General features: G+C 37.4%; 1 protein-coding gene across 4 annotated transcripts in view; it reads right to left on the minus strand.

Annotated features, from left to right (window-relative positions):
- Positions 1–519: 519 nt before the first annotated feature.
- The window catches only part of FAM184A (family with sequence similarity 184 member A), a 165,649-nt gene continuing 142,417 nt past the window's right edge, over positions 520–23,751 (minus strand). Inside the window, exons 13-19 of one of the 4 annotated variants that reach the window (XR_006578178.1) lie at positions 22,627–22,811; positions 22,014–22,160; positions 11,760–11,877; positions 7,932–8,036; positions 4,091–4,290; positions 3,042–3,135; positions 522–2,359 (exon numbers count right to left, since the gene is read on the minus strand). Coding sequence is in view for 2 of the 4 variants with exons in the window: in XM_045010478.1 (XP_044866413.1) it covers positions 2,290–2,359; positions 4,091–4,290; positions 7,932–8,036; positions 11,760–11,877; positions 22,014–22,160; positions 22,627–22,811 (825 nt within the window). In the remaining 2 variants the exon portion in view is untranslated. Of the gene's footprint in view, positions 2,360–3,041; positions 3,136–4,090; positions 4,291–7,931; positions 8,037–11,759; positions 11,878–22,013; positions 22,161–22,626; positions 22,812–23,751 lie in introns of those variants that run through there. The other 3 variants (XM_045010478.1, XM_045010480.1, XR_006578179.1) reach the window with 3 other exon arrangements.

Raw genomic sequence — 23,751 nt, forward strand, 5'->3', positions numbered from 1 at the left:
ATTTAATCTGGTAATGCAGGTTCCTATGTGAATCTAACATACAAGCTTGACAGTCAGGATAATGTGGAATAAAGTTTGCATCAAGCATTCTGGATACCATTTGGCAGAAACTTTTCAGTCTTCTTGGGTTCTTTGGGATTTGACTGGTTTTGTCAGGACACACTTGTTTGTCAGTCTGAAAGCTGCTGACCTTAAAGGACTCTGGAACTGATGGTTTCTTGAGTTTGTTCTCCTCACCACTGGAAAGCTAATGCCCAATGGCAGAGGCTACCAATACACCATTTACTAAAGAGAGCAAGTATCAGAGGGGTAGCCGTGTTAGTCTGGTTCTGTCTATAAGGTGTTAGTTAGTCTATAAGGTGTCTGTCTATAAGGTGTCTGTTAGTCTATAAGGTGCCACAGGATTCTTTGTTGCTTCTAAAGAGAGCAAAAAATGCATGAACAGGAAAATCTGAAGTGGAGTTTAGTTGGTTTTATTTATAGTTTATATCTATAAATTCCATAAGCAAAAACGTATGATTATGCAACTTAACGCTCTAATCAATGAGGTACTGGGTCGGCAAAGAAGCAGTGTCCTTTTAACAACACTGGCAAGGCAGAGAAGAAAAAATACAACACTCACTTCAGAATGTTATAGCAAAATGATAGAGTGTGTTTTATTTCAGGTAACAGCCAAGAAATCCAACATTTTGGCCCAGTATGGCTTTCTTTTAAAATTAAAAAGTTGCATATACCTACAGTTGAGTCCACCAACTACACAGAATCTGCTGTTTACTTTACACTATGGCAGCATCACCAGAGCACGGCTTTCAGTGACATTTTCAAGGTGAGTTATAGAAGATACGTGTTCAAAAATTTCATTTAGAATATTTTATATGAAAACATACAAATTGTTCATTTATATATATACTACATATAAAACTTATTATTATAACTAGTGAGAGTATCTTTTACTAGATATTTGTTTGTATATAAAGGGAAACAGGATATAGTCAGGGCTTCAGAAGAAATAATGAAGATCTATGTGCTTTTGTATTTTCTGATTAAAACCTTATTTAAATAATAAATCAAAATAGTCCTTTGCTGTTTTTAAAGAGAGTTTCAGATTTAAAATACATTCATAAAACAAAGATATTTTTCTCCCTGAGACTACCAGCGTTAATTACTTTGTGGTAATCTTTGAATTATCAAAAAATATAAATAATAAAGACAGTAGGCCTGATTCTCCAATCTGTTATAGCAGTTGTCTGGCAATGAAGTAACACTGGTGTCGCACCAGTGTAACAGACTAGAGAATCAGGCTTACTACCTGAAAAAGCCAAGTAGTTCATGGATTCATGTCAAAAGGTAAAAAAGAAACTTCCTTCATGTAGACAATTGAATACAGTTGAGCTTTAATAAAAGATGTGCATACGATTGTGTGTATAGGGTTACTTTTAAAGCCTATATTCTGCCTGAAGGAGGATGTCCTCAAAATGCAGATTTCCTTTAATGATTCTTGGTTTATCCAGTGATACTTGGTTTAGTATCCCAAATGTTCCAAAGATCATTTGTCTTTGTAGATATTCAAAAAATAAACAGGTAATTCATGAAGGCAGGTTCTGGTGAAACTCAACATCAAATGTAGTGGTTATTTCTAGAGCGCAGAGTCTAATGAGCAGTAAGTAAGAAGTGAGCAAAAAAGAAAACGCTGAATTTTTTTTTTATGGTCTTGTCAAAGTCACTCAGTTCTGAAGGCTAGCAGCTAAACTATGTCTGATTTATTTCGTATTCACCACTTTAAATGTTAGTCAGAGGACAATTTTTAAAGTGCTACAAATAAAAATAAATTTGGGATGAATTAAACATACTGTGCCCTAGTCTGATATTTTTTATTTTATTTTATTTATCATTGAAAGATTATTTTGATTTATTATAACCATGCAGTACATTGCTTTGGGAGGAGGGGGAGCCTTCCTGCAACCAAAGAAAACATATATTTATAGGAAAAATGGGGAAAGCCTTATGTTTGTTCTACCAAAATTTATTATGTAATAATTACAAAGTTTAAAGACTCTTCCATTTTAAATAAAAATAATTGATATAATTACGCACATTATATAGTATCATGTCAAGTGATTCCAACAAATACCACATGAAATACAGTGCATTTTCAACTCAGAGAGACAAATACTTTCTCATTCACAGTGTTTGACATAGTACAGGAAAGCTTGTTCACATAGGATTTACTTAAAGACATGCTCTTATAAACAATCCACACCACGCTATGCCACAAAAAAAATTTCTCTCTCAGAATGTGAAGTATCGGGCAAACCATTCCTGGCGCTGTGGATCTGGTGAAGCTTCAGTCTGAGGAGGGCTAAATTCATAAAAAGAAAAAAAAATTTAACCCATGACAAAAATAAAGAGTGCAAAATGTCTGGAAAAAGCACAGAGAATACAATATGGAACACAAATGATCTAAATATCTTTTCATAAATCAAATATCACATAGTGTAGTATATACTCTAGTTTAATGTCCCTCTGCAATATCTGTGATCATCCACTTGATTGGAGAGCATCAGCAGCACAGACAAATTAAGAAGCCACATCGTAAGGTGGAAAAATATTTGGAGATAATATTAATTAAAATCATACAGCTAACTTTTTTTGGATAAAAATTTTTTGTTGGGGGGGAACTTTGGAGGGTCCTCTTTCAGCATCCTTTTCCTCTAGTTAAGATAGTTTTCAGAAGTATGATGCAAGCATCACATTCTTAAAGACATGTGCTTAACAAAGACTAGTCAGTAATTAAACAAAAATACATACTATTTTAATATTTTACATAAATCAAACCGAAATATTATTTGTATCATTTCATGCACACAATTTAAAAGACATTAATTATATACTAGGAACAAGGAAATTGGTGCATGACAAACAAGTTCCCCCCCCTTCAAACATGTTAATAATTCTACTGAATTAGTAAGAAAAATGTATGTAATCTTAATGCTAGATCAAAATTCTTTGGTCAACAAAAATTAAGAACAAAATAATCCTACCGTTTTACTGGGGTAATACAAGGCACGAAACAATTTGCAATGGAAACTCCAGCATCACAATCCATGAATTCATGCACATGCATGTTACTGACGTCTGAGCAGACACATGCATATCACATGCACAGGGGAAAAATAAGCAACACAATGTATTTAACAAAAGTATATTTTCTTGAAACAGATTTTTACTACTTCTTTATTTTTAATTCTATAATTTCCCACTTCTACTTTTAACACTTGTCAGAATTGTGGCATTACCCATATAAATCATAAGGGAAGGGAAACAACTGCTTGTCCAACTGACACTTATGCCATTGCTTTGATTTGCAAATAAAGTGTGTTGTAGGAATAGGATAGCAAGCAATTCCAACTACAGATAGAGAACACCACTTCTGCAGTGCACTCAGGATCCAGGCACCAAAAGCCTAAAGACCTGAGTCTTCCCTCTTAATTCATTTGTTAAATTAATAGTGTAATTCACTCTACCATCCCTTTCAAAGAACTAATCCTGGAGATTTTAATGCTAATTTTTATTACTGGAAAGGCAGCATTAAAACACCCACCCATGCATATTTCCTATTTCTGTACTAAACTAATGTTTATGAAAAAAATTGACAGAAATGAGGAAAAGGACAAAAAAAACAATGTACCACAGAAAACAATTTTGTCATATAAAAGTCATCACACAATTATGAATAAAAAAATCCCTATGTTTTAAAACAATTCCCAAAGGACAACTAATAAATCACACAAACATTTAAAACAATTGTTCATAAAATGTAAACAATTGGAAGCACATGAATCATATTAAGAAATATTAAAAGGTTTTAAAAGTTGAGGGTTCAAGACTTATAAAAAGGTCAAAAATATTTCACATTTCAACAGGCTCTACAATAAAAAGGAATACTGTAAAGAGGTTACAAACAGAGCGTAAAAATTCCACAGTAATATTTGCACTCAAATTGTTAATAAAGCAAGTGGGATTTTCATCTAAATAGGAATGCAAAATTTCTATGAGTTAAGAAAAAAAGGATTGGTGAGGCAGTGCTCACCTCAAAAACGTCTTGGGCTCTTTGGGTGGTATTGGCTGTGGAAGTGGTTTGCTGCTGTTGAACTCAATATCATGGATGGGTGAATTAGGAATGGGATCCAGGCGGTTAGGATGTCCATTGCCCACTCCGCTAGATTCCAGAGCACTTAGATTGGGGACACTCACAAACCTGTTTGTTGATTTATCATTCTTCTTCTTTTGCTGCATTAAAAACAACAAATGTAAGGAAGGCTCCTTGCACCAGGACAGATGAGGAAATTGATAGACGAGAAGGTTCCTTTATAGCTTTTTTTCTTTCTTTTTTTTTTTTGGATGGGAAGCAAGTTTGGGAGGGAAGTGGAATAGTTTCTATAATTGCACCTTTATTGTATTCCTTGAACAATGCTGAATAGCATACATTCGCAAAGGAAAATTAAATATTTAAGCAAATTTACTAAGGAATTCAGGCCTAGCTCAGCAGTCAATATGTATATTATTCTGATGGATTGAATGTACAGAGCAAGATATTTTATTGGAAGGAGACGGGGAGGTAGCTAGTTCTCTACAAAATTATACTTCAGTCTGCTATCCTTCATTTCTACTTAAACACATTCTCTGGATTAGTGAAATAGTTCTGCAATCAAATGCATTGGCGGGAAAGATAAATCTGTTCAATAAGTTTCACTTTGCCATTTAAGTATAGTTTGGTAAACAATTAGTTTTTGTCTTTGACCAGAAACTTAGAAAATCTGCAGTTAAGGTACATTCATTGTTAAAGCACTGATGACCCCCAAATCAATGGGTGTTATTACATTATTATGAAGGATATAACTGATCCTATACTGTATTTCAGTTCCTTGCCAGAAAGAGGAAAAAGCACCACCTTTTATCTCTAAATAGAATATTTCTAGCCACTAGATGGCACAACTAAATCAACTTTTCAGTTTGAAGTATCTTTCAACTTCATCTGACAGTACTTCAAGTGACTCAAAGAGATAGAGGAGAGTTATTGTAATATTGATATTTTAGTATCAGTAATTTATTACCAGGTAAAATGAATGATTATCTACTATCTGCCATGTCAGTACTAGCTTTATCTCCCACTCGCTGATTCTTTAGAACTTAAAAATATATGGGAGGTTCAAATCTCAAAAGTTTTTACAGAGAAATGGCCTAATGAGGCGTACCATATTTAATATCTCTTCATTACTCATGGCTCATGTACTTCCTATTTACATAGTAAAAAGGTTTTCATTAAAAATATACTCCACTTGATTTCAAATTGAAACTGAGTTTATTTTTTCTCACGAATACTACATACAAATACATATACAACCCCACCTAAAGCACTTAGAAAAAAATCTGGTTACTTGTAAACTGTGCACATTTGAAATGGCGTCCCTGAGAGACAAATGCACCTGTAACTCTGTCATAAAATTATACATTCACTCTTCAGAGCACAACTGCATTTGAAATAACAGGAACAATGAGTTCAGGTATGGAAAAGAGTTGAACTGTAGATGGCCACATTGTCCTATTGATCGTGTCCTGTACTGCCAGATGAGAGACCTACGTTTGAATTCTGGCCTCTTACCTGGTTGGCAGCTGCAAGAGCTGCTAATGCAGCACATTCAATGTTCAGCGAAATGCATTGGCGGGAAATGTTCATGGCCTCATTAATAGTACTGAATCAAGTCATTTTGTAATAGAAGGCTGATGAAACAAAGACTGCCACAGAAAAATATTGGAGTGGGGGAAGGCGGCTGGATTTTGAGGAGGGGAAATCAAAGAATTTTTTTTTCCACATCTAGTGTAAAGTAGCTTCAAGAAAACTGGGAAAAATATATCTTTTTTTTTATATATATATATACTGCGAATGTGGGATTTCCATTAAATACTAATTTATTTAATTAAAATTTAAAATGCAGTCAAAACTAAATACATAAATACTTTCAAAACGTTATCTCCACTATGCTGAATGTAGCACTTCCTAGATCTTGATCATTTGGTTATTATTATGAAGAGAAACACACGAATAAGTAAAATAAAGATGCATGAGAAAGAAGAAAAACAAACCAATGACACTAGAATCTTCATGTTGTTTTGTTGACTGATCACAGTTATATTTTATTAATGCAATATTAGCTGTTATTTCCCCCCTTCATTTTAGGTTGTCTCCCTCAGTCTTACCTTCCTTTTTTGTTGATTATTTATTCCATCATCTCTATTTCAGTAAAAGTAGAATTTACAGTATATTCAGTTTCAATAAGTTTTAATGCTGCTGTTTAGTCTGGCCAAGAGGAAACAAGCATCTCCCAAAATATTTTCCCCGTGGTTCATATTCCAACAAATCACTTCTGTAAATTTTAGGGCCTGATCCTAATTCTACTCCAGTCAGTAGGCACCCTTCCCTTGACTGCAATGTACACTGGGTCAGGCCCTTAGTTATGAATTCCCAAGTTGCTTCTGAACCCATGGATATCTTCTGTGCTAGCACTCTACACTGTTGGTACGCCATCAGCATAGTTTAGTATGTTTTTTTTTTTTAAAACAGATAAGGTCAGAATTATTCCTGATGAGCTAAAGAAAATGGTTTTATAAAGTTTTTAGTTAATTTAAACTAGAAAACTAATATAATGTAAGATAATTAAAATCTAAAACATTGCTAAGTAATTATACAAAATCCAAGTTCTAGAAATCTTTTAATTCTTAAGGCAGGTTTATGGATTTTTACATGCTCTTTTAAGTGGAGACCTCCCCTTTATCTGGTTTAGGTGTCTACAGTTCTGATATTATCTCTATTAGGCCCAGGCTACCATTTTATTTAAATTTCTCACATGCTGAGTTTTCCCACACAGAGTACTCCAGAGTTTACTGTGAGACCGATTTTAATGCAGCAGTACTGCGGGACCTAGCTCACAAAACAGCTTTACAGAACTGCTTGGGCCCTGCAAAATATGAGGGACCAGGGAACTGACAGAAGGTATATGGAGGAGAGACAGGGAAATGTTCTTATATGATCTGATGTGAACCCTTAAAAAGGTTAGTTAAGGTAAGAGACTGATTTAACTCCATAAAGCAGTGTTTTGGCTTATTACAACAATGTATAACCCACTAACCACTCACAGCTGCCTTTCCTCCCTTTTCTTCCCCCAGCCCCCATGACTGGAGGGGTGTTAACGAGCCACTTCACCTTGAATGGTCCTCTGAAGTATGCGTTAACTACTTATGCTAAACAATCTGTTCCATCTTGTATTTAGTGGCCACACTCCGATGTTTCCCGGACCTGAAGAAAAGCTCTGTGTAAACTTAAAGACTAACAAATTTATTGAAGCTATTATTAAAGTTAGTCTTTAAGGTGCCACAAGTACTCCTGTTCTTTTTGCGGATACAGACTAACACGGCTGCTACTCTGAAATCTGTGTAAACTTGAAAGCTTGTCTCTCTCACCAACAGAAGATGGTCCAATAAATAATACTACCTCACCTACCTTGTGTCTCTACGGAACTAACATGACATTTTCAGACCATCGCTGCTCACTTTACTCCTTCCCCCTATATCTGTTGTCTATCTTGTTTATTTAGATTTTAAGCTTTTCAGGGCAGGGACTATCTTTTATGCTAGGTTTTCACAGTAACCAGCACAGTGGAGCACAATCTCAGTTTGGGTCCCTAAGTACTACTATAATACAAATAAATAATAATAAATAGAATACAGGCAAGCAATGAACTATATTCAGTGTTTTGAACATGTCTGACAAAATATAGAGACTATCATGTCTGTCTCTCTCTCTCTTTTTTTTTTTAACTATGTATTAACACAGATTTCTTTTCCATTTTAGCAATAAAGTCTGTGGAGCCTACCTTCACCAGTGGATTAATAACTCCGACATTAGGGCTTGCATTAAACACTTTGTTGAAGTTAGTCTCTCTGTTGACTAGTTCTAGTTGATAGAATTTTTTGTCATCCTAATAAAGAAGAACAAAAAATACAAACTTCTCTTTATGCATTTTCCATTAGCTAATGGCAAGATATGTATATAACACTGTTTCAAACACATTCAGTTCTAAACCTGTATTTCTATAAATTCCAATCAAGCCATTTTTTACAATGTATTTATGTATGATCTTATATACAATTAAAGAAACACTAAATAATAACACTAATGAGTTTCTGTTACGTACATTTCACACTTGAGAGACAGCATGGTTTAGTGGATTGTGATAGGGAGGGACCCACAATGCTTAATCTTTGTTCTGCCACTATCATCTTGTGTGGTCTTGGTCAAATATGTCCCCATCAGTGACGCTGCAGTAAAAAGGCTGAGGAGTGAGCCTTCTCAAGTGCCACTAATTTCAAATGCTTTACATTTTCAAAATGTTGTATGAACTTTTAACTAAAGCACACAACATCCCTATGGAGTTGCTGAGAGAGGCCCCAATCCTATGATATGCTGAGTGTCTACAACTCCCCAAATAAGGCTACAGCAGCCTCACAGAATATTCTGATGTTCCTGATTCAGCAACGAGTACTTTGAGCTGTGAAGGTTCAGAGTAGTAGTCTGGTTCTAACCAGTTTCCCCTTATTAAGCTGATTTATCCCCATCCTGACTTGTCTAAAATCCTGTGTAAGGTCCTGTCCCATTTAAATCTTGTATGTATAGTCTATGACCAGATAACTTTTTTATTCTTCTTTTTGGTGCCAAAAGTAAGGTAAATTGGACAAGCCATTTCTGAGATATGGAAGTTGGGAAAAGTAGATATGGCTTATATTTAGGACTTAATGCTATTTTGTCATGAAATATCTTAGAGGTAGCTTGACATAAAAACTTCAAATTGGTTTCTGCAAGTTCTTGAAGGTCTATGATTTAAAAAAAAACCCTGCTTTTTAATTTTTTTAAGCTATTCGTTGCTGAATTAGGAGCATCAAACATTCCATCAGGCTGCTGCAGACTTAAGATCCACTAAACCTTGTAAGATTTGTCAAGAGTCTGACAGACTTAGTAAAGTTCAACAAAGAACTGTCTGGTGTTAAAAATGTAAGTACTACAAGGACAACTTATGTCCTCCTCTTCCTCTAAATTCATTGGTACAGTACAAATATTTTCTTGAAGAAAGTGGTGATGGTATCCCTAACTCTCCTGAGGTCATATGGTTTAGCACATTACAAGACTGGGAGTCAAAAACTCCTATATATTATTCTCATCTTAACAGTATTGTGCATGTTCAGTATATAACACTTCAGTGGGCCAGACGATGAACCTCACAATTATGCTGAAAACCAGACCAACCCTATTTACAGCCACAGTATTGTGCCAAAAGCGGCTCAGCCAGACAGGAGAATCCCATTATTTAGCTGTCTCACAACATTCCTATAGTATATATATTACCTGTTTTACGGGATTCAGAAAGTTTAACAGACCTGTCCAAGGTCACATAGCAAGCAATTATAAAAGCTGGTTTAGAACCAAAGACTCCTGACTCCCAGTCCAGTCCTTCTCTAGTAAACTACTACAGGAAATTCACTTTGCTTCTGTGGGATGCTTTCTACATAGTCAGGAGTGGGTGGGAGTTTCTTAAGAATACATAAAGTGAGATGGAATGGGAAGAATTAAGGGAATGGATGTTTGGTAGTATTTTTTGCTGAAAGAAAAGCAGGTTTAGAAACAAAATGTGAGAAGTTATAATGGAATATTCATGCTCTGATGAAGGATTTGTCTTAGTGATATAAACATCTGATTTGAAATATTTAATTTTCCTAGAGTCACAGGTTCAAATCTCGGCAGGGTTAGCTTAACTTCAAGGTCAGTAAAACTGAGCTTCGGGCAATTTAGTATGTGGATTTTTCAAAAAGAAACATAACTGAAATTCTCCTCATCTGCCACATAGATGTGAAAGGAACAAATAGAGCATGTCTCAATAAACCTGAGTTAGTGAAACTAGTGCTCTACAATAAAAGGTTATTGGGGGAAAGGGAAACACACCGGCCCTTTCCAATATTCTCTGTCTTATTAGCAAAGGTACCCATCACACAGCATGCTCAAACACCTTACATTTTCACATTTCTCCCTCTGCCACCCACATCTCTCTTTCCCCAGTCCAATGGATCCAGTCCAAAATGGATGTGGCACTTATATCAGTTGTTTAGCTAGCTGAAAGGTGGCAATCTTAGAACTAGCCACTGCTTTGAAGCTTTGGTTCTGCTAGTGATGATCTTCCAACCTAAAAATGTACAGTGTGGTGTCATTCAGTTATTCTTTGAAGGAAAAAGACACAACACCAAAGGAAATTCCAAAACACAATGTTTGTTAAGCCCTGAATAACTTCAGAGAAAGAAACGCAATGTAATGTTGTAGTTTTAAGAAACACAGATATCTGAAAGCCAGGAAATTCAGTTACACTTAGTTCTTCCCACTGAAAATATTGGAAACTATGGAAATATAGTTATGGTACCCCAAACAACCTTAAGTCTGCCCTCATATCCCTGCTAATCATTCACTCAAAATTATAAGACAGTCTGTTTACATATGACAATTGGAACGACATATTACCATCACACTGTAACATGTTCAACATATGAACGTATGCACCACCTATTCATTATACTGTATGTGTGTTACCTACTCAACCGGAGACTAGTGTCTAGTTCACCTTCCTTTGACAAATAGCAACACCAACATTTTGCCTCTGGAGAGAAGAATAATGAATGGTCTTATGGTTAAGGCACAGAATTGAGTGTCAGGAGACTTAGATTTTAAGCTTGTCTCAATTGCTGTGTCTCAATTTCTTTAGCTGTACAATAGAGATAATAGTATTTACCTGCCTTACAGAGGTGTTGTAAAGCTAATTTACTTGTTGTTTATAAAGCATGTACATTGAGATCCTCAGATGGAAGGCATTATACAAGTGAAAAATATTATTGTTACACTTCATATATACCCCAAGACCTATAATATTTAACTCCCTTCCCCTCTTCCTAATAGAAAACTCTCTCATGATTTTAATATTTCATTTTCCTCAGTGGTTGAGCTCACTGAGTTGGAAAGATTTCTTAATCCTAGTATTACTTACAGTTAGCATTTGTATACTCTTTTGCAAAAGCCAAGGTCAATATGGTTTGAGATGTCCACAGATGCAGGCAAAACACCAGTGTATACAGGGTTTAAGATACACTCAGTTACCAGACTTCCTGTCTATTTTAACATACCATCTAGCCCTGGGAATATGGCTACCTTACATTGAGGGCCCCCAAAGGATGGTAGAGATACAAAGGTGGAAGTAAAGTTATTTGGGATTCCTTAATTCTGTATTCCCATATTTTCCAATGCATATATGTTTTAGTCTACTTAAGTAACCTTAACTTGAATTTTCTGGCTTTCAGGCACTTACGCTTTAAGAGAATATTGTAATGTAATATAATATTGTAATTTTCAATTTTTTTTTGCAACTTACATTTTTACATATATTTACAATATTAAGCTTGGTCCTACAAACATTTAGGCATGTGCTTAACTTTACTATAGTATTTCCAGTTAAGTCAATGGGACTACTGCAATAAAGTTAAGTATATGCATAAGTGTTAGCAGAACTGAGGCCTTAAATCCATTTTAATCAAGTTTTTTTTTCAAGAAATTAGACTAATATTTGTATCTGTTAATATATTAATACCAGAAAGAGCACAAAAAGTCTTACGATCAGTTTCTTTATGAGTTGGTCCCTCTCTGCAATCAGGTCTTTCAACTCTGAGATAAGCTGTAAATCTTCTGGTCTTGATTCTCTGTTTTGGTATTTCTCTTCCATTTCTTCTAAACTTCACAGAAGAGAAAGACACCAACTTTAACTTAATGTAGTCCAGAATTAAATTCCAAATGAATAAAACCATACTGTGGATAAGTACAATAAGTAATTTAATGGGTAAGAAACAAAACAAAACAAAAAAACCAGTAAGACAATAATTTGCTTTACCCCTTATACATTAACATTTTAAATTTAACATCAACCAAAATTACTGGTTAAAGAGGTTTTAGTTAATCTGAACTTCAACATGAACTACCATCTTTGCTATAACAAACAACATTTTGGGCAAGATTTTGAAAACTCATCATCCCTTTTGTGCATGCAAACATTGGGCACTAAATAAGAGGCCTGGTATGGGCTAGACTGAAAATCAGGACCTATGAGCAAACAAAAAATATAAGCAGTGGAATCACAGGATGTTGTAGGTAAGAGTGGTTCTTATGTGCTGTACTGAGACTAAACTTTAGTATCGAATATTATCTTAACTTGAATTTTGTGAAGCTGGCAATATGCAGCTCAGCTAGATTTATTCTGAAGAATGAGGAAAAAAATAATAAAAATATAATGTTTCATTTAATAGATCACTAGACTGTACAGAGGTGTATGGAAGTGGTACTGAAGAAAGAGAGAAAAGAAGGAGACAAGGCTGGCACCATCTTCCTCAGCTCATGTGGAGGACAGTGGGGATATCCAAGAATGGTGAAGACTAATCTGTAACTAAGTCCTCGCCACAAAACCAATTTAGCGCCATGAGAGATGGAAATAAAGGAACTAGCTGTAGGAGACAAACAATAAACATTTGGATATTAGCATTTAAAGAGGAAAGTAACAGTTGATTAAGTTGAGAAAAATATGAGGAAACTTGAATCACATAGTGGGAAAGCATTAAAGGAGAGAACTGAAGTAAGCACACCAATTTAGAGAATAGTTGTAGGAGAATGAGCACAAGAATTCTTGAATTTTTAGGACGATATGAAGAAAAAACTTTTGCAAGAGTTTTCAGGAAGATAGCCTCAAAATACTATTTGTCACTACGACATTATTCTGAAATTCCTGACATCAAGTTCATGATGCTAAATATTGCCCACTAGAAAGTTACTTGCAATATGTATCTGCCAAATCCAGCTTTCATGTAGGTTACCGCCTTGAATTCCAGCACAAATACAGAGAATTTAACAAGTTTAGTGCCGCCCTCCCCCCCAAAAGTGAAAAATTACAATTTAAGGTATTTAGTCAGTCCAAATTTAATTCCACATGGCTTCCTAAACTACAGATCCCTTCTCATTTTAACAGTATTTTCCCTTCAGAAGCAGCTATGTAATTTTGACTTTGGCCTTACATGACTGCCTACGTTTCATGAGAATGTCAGTTGATGAACTGAGCATATTCTATGCCTCTTTCTATGTCTTAGCATGAGACTGTTTATCCCTCACTAAATGATTGAGGAAAAAGTTTAAATGGGTCACCTTGTTCAAACAAGTAATCTCCCCAGGTGATAGGTTCCTTATGGTTTACCCTTTGGTGATGATGCGAGCATAGAGATCTCTTCCAATTGGTGAAGCTTCTCCAACAATGAAGGAAGTGAAAGCCTTATGACTAAATCAAGGAGATGACTGGAGATATAGCAACTAACATGGAATGAATGCATGACCTTGGGGTGAGGAAATGGGATTGAGGACACCAGAACAGGGAGTAGCAGTACATGGGAGGAAGAAACTTTATTTACAACTCTCCATAATACAGTGGGGTTCCCTCACCCCACCAAGCAGTTTACTGGCCTTTGGTCTGCCACCATGCATAGCTATGTGGGAGCTGCGTAGTGCAAAAGGCCAAGCATATTTTGGTCTGCAGAATAGTATAGTGAATACTATAACGCGATGTTTGGGGTCCAAAAAATTCCATTGCGATAAATGCGGGGTCACGGTATAGCGGGGTTTCAAGTCTCTATCATTAAAAAGGGGATAGAGAATAAGACAGAGTATATTATTGCCCTTATATAAATCCATGGTACGCCCACATCTTGAATACTGTGTACAGATGTGGTCTCCTCACCTCAAAAAAGATATTCTAGCACTAGAAAAGGTTCAGAAAAGGGCAACTAAAATGATTAGGGGTTTGGAGAGGGTCCCATATGAGGAAAGATTAAAGAGGCTAGGTCTCTTCAGCTTGGAAAAGAGGAGACTAAGGGGAGATATGATAGAGGTATAAAAAATCATGAGTGATGTTGAGAAAGTGGATAAGGAAAAGTTATTTACTTATTCCCATAATACAAGAACTAGGGGTCACCAAATGAAATTAATAGGCAGCAGGTTTAAAACAAATAAAAGAAAGTTGTTCTTCATGCAGCGCACAGTCAACTTGTGGAACTCCTTACCTGAGGAGGTTGTGTAGGCTAGGACTATAACAGTGTTTAAAAGAGAACTGGATAAATTCATGGTGGTGAAGTCCATAAATGGCTATTAGCCAGGATGGGTAAAGAATGGTGTCCCTAGCCTCTGTTCGTCAGAGGATGGAGATGGATGGCAGGAGAGAGATCACTTGATCATTGCCTGTTAGGTTCAGTCCCTCTGGGGCACCTGGCATTGGCCACTGTCGGTAGACAGATACTGGGCTAGATGGACCTTTGGTCTGACCCGGTACGGCTGTTCTTATGTTCGGTCAGTTTAAGTCAGTGGTCCCCAACGTGGTGCATTGATGTGTGCTGCCTAGTGCCCAGTGCCCAGCAGGGGAGAGAAGCCACGGCCCCGCGCCTGCCGGGGACAGAGAACTCTGAGGCTGCGGGCGCCGGTGCTCTCTGTCCCCGGCAGGCACGGGGCCGCGGCTTCTCTCCGGCCTGCCAGGGACAGAGAGCACCGGCGCCTGCAGCCCCGGAGAAGCTGGAGAGAAGCCGCGGCCCCGCGCCTGCCGGGACAGAGAGCACCGGCACCTGCAGCCCTGGAGTTCTCTGTCCCCGGCAGGTGCTCGGCCGCGGTTTCTCTCCAAGCCGGAGAGAAGCCGCGGCCCCACGCCTGCCGGGGATAGTGAGCACCGGCGCCCGCAGCCTTGGAGTTCTCTGTCCCTGGCAGGTGTGGGGTCGCAGCTTCTCTCCCCTGCTGGGCATTAGGCGGGGGCACATCAATGTCCCGGCAGGCGCCATGGTGTTGGAGACCACTGTATTAGGCCTTAAAGGGGAGCCAACTTATGATCACGTTATATGTGATTTCGCGTTATGGCGGGGTACGTTATTGCAAGGTTTTACTGCACTTTCTGAAACACTTCTTTCTGAGACACGTAATCAGAAATCCATTGCCTTCAAATTCAGATAATAAAATTCTCACAAGATGAGACAGCCAAGACTACAGTGAGCATTTGAAAAACTAGTGCCTGCAAACCAAGCTTTATTTATGCCCCCCATATAGTTTAGTGATCTTATAAAACATTTTAACAAAATACTGAAAAATTGGACAACACAATTGGATCTTCAGATGCAGAAAAAACTTTTGATTCAGCAGAATGGAAACACACTCAGTGGGTTTAATTTTGTGTATACATTTTCTGCTAGGATAAGCTATTGTAGACAAATCCCCAAAGTATAATACACACTTATGCACAGCTGCCACCCTATTTTCAGACATCACAGGGAGCCATTTTCTATGTATATCAAAGAAGTACATGTAATTCAAACAATCCAATCAGATAAGCTAATCAATACTACCCCTCAAAGTTACATGAGCCAGATTCTCCAGTTACCTAAGTCTGTTATGCACTGTACTAAGTGGTGCAAAGTGGACTTAAAGCAGCTGGAGATAGCTAGTAGAGAAATCCTTGTGTAGGATATCTCTTTTGCCAGCTGCCCCCACGTCAGGGGGATGTCAGCCAGAAAGTGAGATCCTGGGAGTGGGGCTCTGGCACAGAGCACTCCACCTGATGCTCCACTGGCCTAGGGGCCTTATACCAGTGGTGTAAATCAGAACAGCTCCCTCACAGGTCTTTAATTTGAGCATGGGCCAAACAGCTCAGGATTAGGGAGCCATAACTGGCTTTCCAATGGTTCCCACACCTCAGTGCATCTAAGAAGAGCTCAGCTGTAGCAAAAAATCTTGCCCGATATTTCTATTTTAATGGCAAATAAATATACATTATTTTTGTATATAATTATTACTGTATTTTCAGCATCTCAAACATACAAGGCCAGGTTAATCAAAGCTGGTGCAGGGAGGCAAAAATTACATGTTTATTTGCCAGCATGGACCTCTGTGGTTCAGAGAAGTGAGGTGGCTTTTTTACTGCTGCCCTCTGAGGGGGAAACCTGTGATATGGGACCAATTTTAAAATCTCACCAAGACCTCCACATAAGTCTTGCTGGAGGAAGCTGTTGAGAGTAAAGGCATGAATTGGCAAGTCCCCCGGTTACTCTCACCACAACTTATTACTGGCTAGTGTTGCCGACTTTTGGGACCATGCTAGCTCACTCCAGTGCTCCCAGAATAAGATAAGTTGTGAAGAGCCCAGCTGAATGGTGACTTGGTGCTTATTGTGCATTATTAACAGTTGTTTTCCTACAGGTCTTCCTGTCATCTTTAGGTACACCATGATTTGGCACCAACCCCAATGGCTTGTGTCATGGATCCCTTGAAGTTGTGATTTGCCTCCACAGCCTCATGCCTGGCTCTGATGGGAAGGCAGGGATGGGGGTGCTGACAGTCAAAGGGGGCTCTGATCCCAGTTTCAGGGGCTATCTGCTGTTCAGCAGGGACATGGGGGTGTCCAGTATTCAGACATGGTGGAGAGATGGGGGGCATTTGGTGCTCAGATAGGGGGAGAACAGCACTCACATGGGTGGGGGGAGATGCAGAGAAGGGGTGGGAGTAACAGCAGGGATAGAGGCACAACAGCCCTGGTCCCTGCCCATTCCCAAACCACAACACAATTTCATTTTTTTCAGACTGCATAGGCTTAATTCAATTCTTTACAGAACTTTCCGTCTTTATCCTAAATTAGTCATGTTGTCTTCCTTCATACATCTTCTAAAATATGGATATCCTTTGGTGATCATGTGCATACCATTCATAATATATCCTTGTTATAGTTTTATATAGTTGAATCACATCCTTTGCTTTACAATTTATTGCCATTTATATAATTTAATAATCTTTTCCCTCTCATTGTGGCTATCAGAAATGGTGCCCCAACTTTCAAATTATTACAGTTCCTAAATCCTTTTCCTCGCTAGATCACTCTAGCTTTGGAGCATTCGATGTAACTTATTCTCCTATATTTTCTTCTGAAGTACACAATGCATGAGCTTAAATTTTGGAACATTAAACTCCACTTGCAACAGCCTGCACATTAATCCATTTCTTAAATATGTTTAAATCTTCCTTCCATTCTGTGTTCTCAAATATATCTCCAATTCTTCATGTTTCGGTACCAACAGGAATTTAGTTATCAGTGGAGAGCAGCCTGAAACAAAATCTGGATCCAAACATCCTCTAACTTTGAGGGAGGATGATTTGTAATCTTGACTAGAATTCTGCACCTACGGTCATCTCTAGAGATCATACTTTTTCTGCTGCCTTACAGCAGTAAGTAATTTATAAAGATATTGAGCAGAAATAGTCTTGGGAATACCTCACTTGTTTCCATTCACTATAGCTCTGCATTAATGCTGTGCTAAACCTGCAGGATTCAGTTTGTAAATAGAACCCGGGCATCTGGATTTACAGGAGCCCTTGAGCTTTTACTCAAACCTCCATTTGGGTGCCATCCACAGCGGTCCCCTCACAGTCCAGTCCCCAGATACTGCTCTTCCACAAAGGTCTGTGTTTGCACCTCTGCTGCGCCTACCACTCAACAATTATTAGATCCTTGGAACTTCAGCTCATACTTATGGAAAGTGGGTGAATGTGGGCTGAGGCTATTTGTTCAGTTTGCAAACCTTCCCTGAACGGAAGAGTAGCCATACTGGGTCAGACCAGTGGTCCATCTAGCTCAGTATCCTGTCTCCTGACAGTAGCCACTGCCAGATGCTTCAGAGTGAATGATGAGAACAGGGCAATCTCAAGTGATCCATCCCATTGTCCAGTCCCAGTTTCTAGCAGTTAGAAATTTAGGAACACCTAGAGCAATAGGGTTGCATCCCCGATTATCTTGCTATTAGCCTTTGATGGACCAATCCTCTATGAACTTATCTAATTTTTTCTTGAACCCAATTATACTTTTGACCTTCACAACATCCTCTGGCACTGAGTTTCATGGGCAGACTGTATGTTGTGTGAAAAAGCACTTCCTTTTAAACCTGCTGCCTATTAATTTCATCTGGTGACCTGTAGTTCTTGTGTTATGATAAATAACACTTCCCTATTCACTTTCTACACACCATGATTTATAGACCTCTATCATATTCCTCCCTAGTAGTCTTTTTTTCTAAGATGAACAAACCCACTCTTCTTAATCTCTCATTGTATAAAAGCTGTTCCATACCCCTGATCATTTTTATTGCCTTCTCTGTACCTTTTCTGATTCTAATATAACTTTTTTCAGATGGTTCAACCAGAACTGCACATAGTATTCAAGGTGGGGACATATAATGGATTTATATATTGGCATTACGATATTTTCTGCTTTATTATCTATCCCTTTTCTAATTGTTTCTAACATTGTTAGCTTTTTTGACTGCTGCTGCACATTGAGCAGATTAGAGAGCTATTCACAATAACTTCAAAATCTCTTTCCTGAGTAGTAACAGCTAATTTAGACCCCATCATTCGGTATAAATAAATTGGGATTATTTTTTCCAGTGTACATTACTTTCGTCTAACATTTTGTTGCCCAGTCACCCAGTTGATGAAAAGGGCAACTAAAATGATTAGGGGTTTGGAGAGGGTCCCATACGAGAAAAGATTAAAGAGGCTAGGTCTCTTCAGCTTGGAAAAGAGGAGACTAAGGGGGGACATGATAGAGATATATAAAATCATGAGTGATGTTGAGAAAGTGGATAAGCAAAAGTTATTTACTTATTTACTTATAATACAAGAACTAGGGGTTACCAAACGAAATGAATAGGCAGCAGGTTTAAAACAAATAAAAGGAAGTTGTTCTTCACGCAGCGCACAGTCCACTTGTGGAACTCCTTACCTGAGGAGGTTGTGAAGGCTAGGACTATAACAATGTTTAAAAGGGAACTGGATAAATTCATGGTGGCTAAGTCCATAAATGGCTACTAGCCAGGATGGGTAAAGAATGGTGTCCCTAGCCTCTGTTCGTCAGAGGATGGAGATGGATGGCAGGAGAGAGATCACTTGATCATTGCCTGTTAGGTTCACTCCCTCTGGGGCACCTGGCATTGGCCACTGGGCTAGATGGACCTTTGGTCTGACCCGGTACGGCCGTTCTTATGTTCTTATATATTCTTATCCCTTTGTAACTCTTCAGAGTCTGCTTTGCACTTAACTATCTTGCGTTGTTTTGTATCATCTGCAAATTTGTCACTACACTGTTCACCCCCTTTTCCAGATAATTTCTGAATATGTTGACCGAATATTCAATGTTTAATTTTCATGAGCATGTTTCCTATCCAGCTTGTACTTAGCATATTGTGCTTGATTTTTTTTGTTCAAATATCCTTTTGCAAATGTCTTGCTGCAACACAAATAAATCTGATTTTTTTCTGTCCCTCCCTTTGAAAAAAGTTTATCAGATTAGTCTGAAACAGGTTTTACTTTCAACCTGTAAATCCATGTATTGACTGCTCTCTGGTAAGAAACTCACCAGCTCATCCCTTATTAATGACTCTAAAATATTTTCTAAAATTTAATTCAGTCTTATTATTAGTCTAGTTTTCCTGTTTCCTGTCTATTAACTTATTCAAGAACAAGCATAACATCTGTCTTCAAGTACTCTCCTAATGATAAACTACATTTCAAAGTGACTTGATAAGAGCTATGTCAGTTTCTTACTTAATTCCCTTAGTATGCTATAATGAATCCTGTTTATTCCTGTTGATTTATTATATCTAATGGTCTTTGTAATATTCCTTCTGTGATCTTGAAGTGGTGGTTACTTCTCCTTCCTGCCTTCTTCAGATATATTGTTCTCAGATTATGATAATAGGCATATGTATACTACTGTATCCCTTGTAATTTCTCCTGCAAAGTTGTTTGACTTTCTACCAATATCTTTGCCTTTCTGCAGAATTTGGCCATTTAGACATATCCACCTCAGTTCTATGCCCAGTGACCTTTAACCCATGCCTCAGTCTCTTGCTCTGTAACGTGGACATAAATGATGCTTACCTCTTTTGTACAACACTTTGAAATCTATGGATGACAGGTGTTATAGAAGAGCTAAGTATTATTAATATTTTAAAGACTATCAACTTTCTCAGTCTTTTCTAGCTGAACTTACTCTCTCTTTATCTTCTTTAATGTTGCCAAAACCTAATCTCTGACACACAGTGCTACCCAATTCCTCTCCACACCTTTATACTGTTCTTTCTAAAGTAGATTCTCTGATGTTGTTTGACTTAGATCATAAACCTCAAGTATAGGAAAACACATGCAATTGAGCCATACCAACCTGAAAGATGCTGAACACATATATGAGCAAAATATATTTAATTTTGAAATATTTAGGTTACATCTTAAGATTCTTAATTGTCACTATTATAAATACTTACAAACAAGGAGTATACTATTTGCTGCTATTAATTTAGAAGGCTAATGGGGAGTTCGGTCTTAATTTAATTGGAGTTTGCTACATATGAAGGAACAGTTTTTTAAATGTATTACACACAGTTAGAGGGTGTTCTTTGCTGTGACATCAGTTGCTCATTATTAATTAATTATCCACAATTATAAAAACCTTTCTTTGCAAGTGCAATAAAAATATTTCTGAAGTTTGAGTTCTCTTCATTGAGGAGGTATGTGTTGAAACTGAGGATTACATTTGGAAATAAATTTCTCCCAAATAAATTTCTGCTTCTGTGCAAAATATAATAGGATATATTTTAATTTATATCTTTAATTAATAGTCTCCTAGTCTTCTGCATACTTAAAAGTATGTTATGGCTGAGATGTGATATAATGCCTATTTACTGAAGGTACTATTGTACACATAGGGAGGCCTCCATTCCTACAGTCCTTTTATGCTGCTTCTGTAGCTGTGTAAAAGAGCCCTTAGGGTATGTCTTCACTGCAATTAGACATCTGCAGCTGGCCATGCCAGCTGGCTCAGGCTAAGGGACTGTTTAGTTTCTGTATAAATGTTTGGGCTCTGGGACCCTCACCTCACAGGGTCGTATGGTGGTATAATTATACCAATATAGTAAGGCCTGTAAATTTACCCATGTAGACAAGACCTAAATTACTCCAGCATAAAGCTACCTTAAAGCCTCGCTCCCTAGTGATGAGCTTTTCTGCTTTGTCTCTTAGAGACACAACACAAAAATCTCACCCATAATTAGGGAGTGAGGTTCTCCTGTTTTTTCTCCTTCCTTTGTATACGTGAGTCACATGGCCTGGATATATATTAAAAGAGATATGGATATACTGTTTTAACTCTTGTAAAGAGATATTCTATGTTGCTCAGAGAAATGGCTCCCTGCCTGGCCTAAGTTATTAGAAAAAATGTATGAGCTTCCTGTGGTGAAAGAAAAAGAAAAAAAAAGTTTTCACCCATTTTTAAAAGGTCAAACAGAAATCTTCCTGTTCACGTGGAAATTTTTATTGGATTTTAATAAAAGCTAAACATAATTATTGAACAATGTCTTACCCTCATCTTTTACAATAGTCCATATTTTGGAAGTGAACATGATCTATGGTATTTATAGCTTTCTTTAAACAATTTTATTTTCTCACTTATGTACAGTAATGTACAGCAACAATATAATCTTTTAAATAACATGTTCCCTCCAATTTATTAAGAACTATACCAATGTAATGTTGTCTTTTCTACCCTGTATCTTTGGGTCTGATTACACTCACAAAACTCCCACTGAAGTCAATGGGAATTTTGAGTGTATAAGGAATGCAGGATTAGGCCCCATATTTGGGGGTGGTTTTTGCATATGTCTCTCTCCAAGGATACTTGATAACTTACTGGATATCTTAATGAATCACTTTTCACTCAAAACTCAGCCACATATGATTTTTTTAATGTAATAAAACTTACGAAACTTGTAAAGCTGAATTAATTTCCTTGAGTAGCTCTTGGGTCTTATTAAAATCTGCGAGTATGCTTTGTTTCTCTCTGATGTGGTCTGCTGTCATGACATCCAGCTCTTTCTCATGTTTCTTGCTTAAATCTTGCTCATGTATCCTGTTTAATTTATTTTTGGTTAAAAAAAAGTTATTCTAACATCAGTCTGCTTTATTCATCACGATTTTCTGCCAGATTTGAAATGGCTTTTTGTACAACACCAAACAGCATTGTCAGCAGTTACTGAATCATCAAATCGTACTACTGACTTTTCTCAATGCTTCAAGCTTATTTCACTGAAAAGTCATCTCCTTTAATGCTTTTTTTTTAAATAAACACAATGAGTTTTAAAAAACAGTTAAGAGGATTTTAATTAGTTAGCCAACATATGTTATTAAAATTACAGCCGAACCGTATAATAATATCTACTTATATTACCTCCTGGCAGAGGCTAAATGATATACAGTATCACATGACTAAATATCTAAACTAACAACCCACAGAGGGTCAAGTATCTCTGACAAACATTAGCAGTTGAGATTAATAAATGGGGAAATATTGTAGTTTATAGTAGAAAAATTCATACCTAATCTGTTGGTTGGATTCACTGCGTATTCTGAGAACCTCTTTCCCCTTAAACTCCAGTTCCTTGGTTAGGGCACTTATATTCTCATGCAGAGTCAGAATCTCCTTGTCCAATTCAGATATATGATGGTCACAATGCTTGAGTTCATCCTGCAGATCTGATACTCGGCACAAAAATTCCTTCTCCTGATAAACAAATATCAAGAACAAAGAATACTTTAATATACTCCTGTTTCAGATGCAAAATACTTGTCCCTGGAAGTTTATAACATAGCTTACTTTTCCTTTTGTTTTAGATTTTTTAATTTGCCATTTAACAGTGTTTAAGTATAGAGTATAAGTTTAAAAAGTCCTTATCAAAATCCCGATAAAGGAAACCGGAGATCAATAATGTTTTCTATTGTGTGAGGGTAGGAAAAAAGACTCTCTCACCCACATACCTGTGAGAGAATTCTATATATCAGCATGCTGCAGGAGAAGAATCACCTACAGTTAAGGTTATACAAACTGTTTCATTCTAAAAAAATATAGTTTTACTCTTTTTTTGGCTAAAGTTTTGGCATGTTTATTCTTAGCCTTGGAATTATTTATTTTTAATACAGTGCACGAAAAAGCTCAGTGATTTTCAAGGATGAGGAGAGTGAAAAAGACACTTTTGTAATTATAAAAAACGTTTGCAATTGTTTTGAACAGCTCTAGCATTTCAATGTGAAGTAGTAGAAATCTGGTATGTAGCATGGACATAGACCTTTGGTCTTTTAGTTAAGCAACCCACCAGCTGAAATTCTGTCTTTTTTTGCAACCCACCCAGAGTCCAAATTCATGTGGGGGATGAAAAATCATAGGCCAGCATCCTTCTTGTCCTCTGCTACATCTTTGCCCCACTGAGGGGACACTAACTACCTGCAGCAGCACCCTCTGCCCTGGCATCTCAGTCCTAATGCCAGACAGGTGCTGAGGAAATGCCCTGAGGATACGATTGAGAGTGGTGGAGAGCAAGCCCGCCCTGCACTCATCCTGCAGCAGAAGTCCCTGTCCCATGGGGCTGGGCCCAGCTTCCTGCTCCAGCCATTGTGACCTGGCTCACAGGGTCAAAGAATCACCCCTCCATCATGATGGGGACGGG

The sequence above is a fragment of the Mauremys mutica genome, chromosome 3 (genome assembly GCF_020497125.1).
Source record: "Mauremys mutica isolate MM-2020 ecotype Southern chromosome 3, ASM2049712v1, whole genome shotgun sequence".
Taxonomy (NCBI): Eukaryota; Metazoa; Chordata; order Testudines; family Geoemydidae; genus Mauremys; species Mauremys mutica.